The sequence below is a fragment of the Seriola lalandi genome, unplaced genomic scaffold, assembly GCF_002814215.2.
Source record: "Seriola lalandi dorsalis isolate HSWRI2012SDOR001 ecotype SW California unplaced genomic scaffold, Sedor1 jcf7180001973302, whole genome shotgun sequence".
Taxonomy (NCBI): domain Eukaryota; kingdom Metazoa; phylum Chordata; class Actinopteri; order Carangiformes; family Carangidae; genus Seriola; species Seriola lalandi.
The window spans coordinates 1-4,349 of NW_019443968.1; the positions used below are offsets into that span (position 1 = coordinate 1).

The window sequence follows — 4,349 nt, forward strand, 5'->3', positions numbered from 1 at the left end:
ATTGGGCGTCTCTGAGAAACCTGGTCGTCTCCCTGATGAACTCCATGAAGTCCATCATCTCCCTCATTTTCCTTCTCTTCCTCTTCATCGTTGTCTTTGCACTGCTTGGCATGCAGCTCTTCGGTGGCAGGTAACAATAAAAACTCATGAGCAATCATCCGAATAAATACTAGCGCTTATAGCTCTGTGCATCATTCCTAATGAGTTCATAAAGAAATTGAGTAAGGCGACGAACTAGCCAGGCAGAGACAGGAATCTAATCAATCTGGCTTAAAATAGAGACTGTTTTCTCCTACTCAGCTGGGTAGACATGTCCTGTGGTTCCACTAAATACACATTCACAAATAAAATAAAAAAACAAGGCTGAAGTAGACATAATGGTTCAGTAGATTACTCTTTATTGAATACACACAGTAGAAAAAAGAATAGATTGCCCTATGGTTCACAGTTGTTTTCATTATACCGAGACACCGTGTGAGCTCTGTAGAGAGTTGAGGCTCTTGAGCCTTTGTCACACAGCCATTGTTGCTTGGTTTTCCCTCAAGTCGAAGGCCGTTTTCCACAAGCTGTCACTTCAGTAAAGACTGGCTGAGTTAGACAAGCATGGCCTTGTGTATGAACTGCCCTCTAGAATACAGAACACACAGAAAAAACAAACTCTAGCTCCATCAGCCAGCCAGTCAGAGAGGAGGAGGATTGATTTTCTCTGACTGAAAAAATAAAATAAATACTAGACCCAGATCTTCTTTTTAAAGACCGTATGTGTCACATCTTTTTCACAGGTTCATCTTTGAAGACTACACCCCGACAAACTTTGACACCTTTCCTGCAGCCATTATGACCGTCTTTCAGGTCTGGAAATAAACCTGACAATTTATTGCTCTCTATTTCACACACCTTCATTACAGTGAATCACAATGTACCAGAATTATCCATTTTTAGTGTAACAGCATTTTAGCAAATATGGAGTTTATAGCTAACCTCAGCAGTTATGCTCTGACTAGTTTTATAGATGATATTCTGTGTGATTGTGGATGTGTTTTCTCAGATCCTGACTGGAGAGGACTGGAATGAAGTTATGTACAACGGTATTCGCTCTCAAGGTGGAGTGAAGTCTGGCATGTGGTCCTCCATCTACTTTATAGTGCTCACGTTGTTTGGAAACTGTATCCTTCATCACTCTTTGCCTTCTTTTCATTGTGTAACTTAGATTATTTTGTATTTAGTAAATGTTTTTGCAATTTTCCCTTTACAATTGTCACTTTCTTTGTTATTGTGGAGTAAGTCCCATATTTTCCAGTTAATTTCCTGGAAACTTTCCTGGTATTTAGTTTTAAATTTCAAGGATAATTTTTTATTCTACATTTATTAAGTACCTGCTCGTTATATTCAGGTTTTTCAGTAAAAACAAGGAATTTGTAGAAGGAAAGTGTATAGTTCATAAGTAGATTTCAGTATCCATCACTTTCCTAGAAAGAGTAACAACACTTTCTCCATTTCCCTTACGGTGTGTACCAAACTGTATAGACCTCAATTTGAAATATTCCAGTAATTAACAGCTAAGTGCCGGTAAATGTTTAGGAGAGATTTCAGGAAATTAGGTAGAAAATATGGGAAAATCAAGCGTCACCGGGATATGACACCTGAAGTAGTTATGTTGCTGGACACCTGTTGAATTTAATCCCATATGTCACTCATCTTTCAGCCCAGGTTTCATCCACCAATTTAAGAAAGGTATCTGGATCTCTTGGTTTGCACAATGTTTGAGGTACTTCACCAGCCATTTCATGCCAAACAGGTAACCTACCACACAGTCTGCTTGTGTGAGGTTGAGAGCTAAACGTGGCTGCCTGTGATCTGATTTTATACTTGGGTTACATCACACAGACCAACTGAGCTGCAGAGGTGCAGTCTGGGTTGTGATTATAAGTGGAATCTCCAACACTAGTACCATTATCTGTCTCTGAACAAGGAGTCAGTGTTGTGTCAGTCCTTAACACAGGTGTGACCAGACACTCTGCTGAATGTCTTCTTGGCCATTGCTGTGGATAATCTTGCAAATGCACAAGAACTTACTAAGGTAATAAAAAAGTGAATAACAAAAAAGCCTTAACTGAAAGAACAAGGCTGGTCTTGCCTGCTTTTATTCTTGCAAGAACCTGTTACTTAATGCTAAATAGTTTTAATAATCTCTCCACTCTGTCATGTCCAGTTCTGCTCTTTCCTCCTTTTCACTTAAGTTCTGTTTAATTATTTAAACTCAGATGATACAGCTGTTCAGCTGCCTTTTCCTCTTTTCCTCTTTTGATCAGGATGAAGAGGAAGCAGAGGCGGCGTTCAACCAGAAGCACGCTCTCCAAAAGGCGAAGGAGGTCGGACCATTGTCCTCCTTCATGTCTTCAGAGTAAGTGCTGTATGCAACCGCTCTCCCTGCCTGACCTCTTATCTCCTCCCTCTGTCTCTCTCCTCCTCTCCCTCCCTCCTTCCTTCCTTCCTCCAGGGAGTGTCTATATAGGACTAACCCACAGTGCCAACACTTTGCATGAGTTGCTGTAGCCTCCAGCAAATGGCGAGTCTATCATTTGGTGCAGTAGATTCGGATTACTAATAATGCAGAACAGTTATAGAGGGAAGCTAAGGGTCATCAATACAGAGCCTCAAGTTGTGCTGATGTGTAAGTGCTGGTTTGTAGCACTTAAATGTGACTTGGAGCCTGTTTAGGGAATCAGTATTTGGTGCTGTCCCACTAGAGACTTATTGATACGTCTTTACTGAAAGGTCTACTAACTAACCTCCGCCTGCTCCCACCACTGTAATTTTCTCCAAATTGAAGTCCATGTCTCCATGGTTACTGGTTCCACACCGGGTTGGGAGGTGCTTATATTGTTGTCATGGAGATAGGATTACTCAGTGTCCAAATTAACATGGTGTGTCCATTACAGTAATATACTTCTGTACTCAGCAAAATGAAAGTTGTGACTAGGAGAGAGTGTAAGGAAGTGAAATAAGTGTGCGCAGGCTTTGATCTGTTGAAGTGCTCTCACTTTAATTCATAAAGTAACGCGACCTTGTTTTCTCAATGCCCAGGTTTCCTGCTTGCAAAATAGGTTTTTTTTCTCAGGGTTGATTGAACAGTGCCTTGTCATAGGTGGTGGAAGTGCATGTGCATGCACAAGAGTGGGGACCTCTGGCTCAGTATGCACGCTGTGTATGGACAAACAAGCAGTTTGTTGCATGGGCATGTGGAAAATTTCACAAGATAACGTTTAATTAACATTAAATTATGTACCTTCTTCTTTCTGTCCTTCTGTCTTTCTTTCCTTCTTTCTTGAGGCCTTGCCATTTTCATAAACTTTACTCAATGGAAATTAAATTAAAGCAAAACAGAAATAAAAGTAGGGATATGCATTAGTGTCAGTTGAGCCAGCTGAGGGTCAGGCCCTTGTCAGAGCCCATAGAGAGGACTGGAATACCATGGGGTCGTCTGGGCCGCCATCTGTATTCAGAAAGGACACTCTGAACTTTAAGGGTTTCTGGTCTCAACTCTGATGTCAGCTATGAAACCCCCGACAGTAACTGCCCCTGCTGACCCTGAAGAAACTTGCATGACAGCATTTGCTCAATAAAAAAAGAGAGATGCAGCATGTTGGAGCCTGATGATAATTTCATTTTGGGAAGGCATGCGTCTGGTCAGCATGATCAAAGGAAGAAAAACAGAAATTACACACACACACACACACTCACTGAGAATTCTCTTGACGTACAATACAACAAATGATAATGGGACTGTAATATTTGGATAGTGTTTTCAGTGTGTGTACAGTTTTTCTTCCACTCTGAAGTCTTTAATCCCACACCCAAGTGCTCTTGAGTAGTCTGAATATTTAACCTAATATATTGAAGCTCCGCACATGAGTTTGGCTCTACCAGCATGTCCTGAAAGAATGCAAACGTGTGAGTGCTCTGAGGTGGCAGTGATGTTCAGAGCTGCATCCCAATGTGATGGTTTTGTTCAAAGGGTATTTAAATATGTACTCTTCCCCTGTGTTTGCTGATGGAGCCCATCTCTGTGTTTTCTACTTGTGCCCATACTGTAGCTCAGACTGTCTAATCTATTAAAGATGTCTTCTTATCAATGTTGCGCTTACTGTTGATGTTTATGAATGTTGTTTAATTGTTTCTAATACTGCTACCATCTTGTTTGTCAATGTGCCGCTTGGCTCCAATGGAGACACACACCAAAACATCAGGAGTCCAGTCCAAATTTATCCTTTATTCATTATAAACGTTAAAAGGACGGATGTTTGCAATGGAAATTATTCTATCGCAAACAGGCTGCATGATGTAGC

At 40.9% G+C, this 4,349-nt stretch overlaps 1 protein-coding gene across 1 annotated transcript; it reads left to right on the forward strand.

The window, feature by feature from the left end:
* Positions 1 to 26: 26 nt before the first annotated feature.
* LOC111651699 (voltage-dependent R-type calcium channel subunit alpha-1E-like) lies at positions 27 to 2,425 on the forward strand. The gene is made up of 5 exons (XM_023401721.2): positions 27 to 130; positions 783 to 852; positions 1,049 to 1,166; positions 2,013 to 2,080; positions 2,313 to 2,425. The coding sequence occupies exons 1-5, from the start codon at positions 36 to 38 to the stop codon at positions 2,406 to 2,408; spliced, it is 447 nt and encodes a 148-aa protein (XP_023257489.2). The 5' UTR covers positions 27 to 35; the 3' UTR covers positions 2,409 to 2,425.
* Positions 2,426 to 4,349: the final 1,924 nt, after the last annotated feature.

Bases quoted from the DNA above. Each gene is read 5' to 3' on its own strand.
- LOC111651699 (XM_023401721.2), top strand. From the start codon at position 36: ATGAACTCCATGAAGTCCATCATCTCCCTCATTTTCCTTCTCTTCCTC. The intron at 131-782 runs GTAACAATAAAA...TCTTTTTCACAG, and splicing joins ATGCAGCTCTTCGGTGGCAG to GTTCATCTTTGAAGACTACA. The intron at 2,081-2,312 runs GTAATAAAAAAG...TCTTTTGATCAG, and splicing joins ATGCACAAGAACTTACTAAG to GATGAAGAGGAAGCAGAGGC.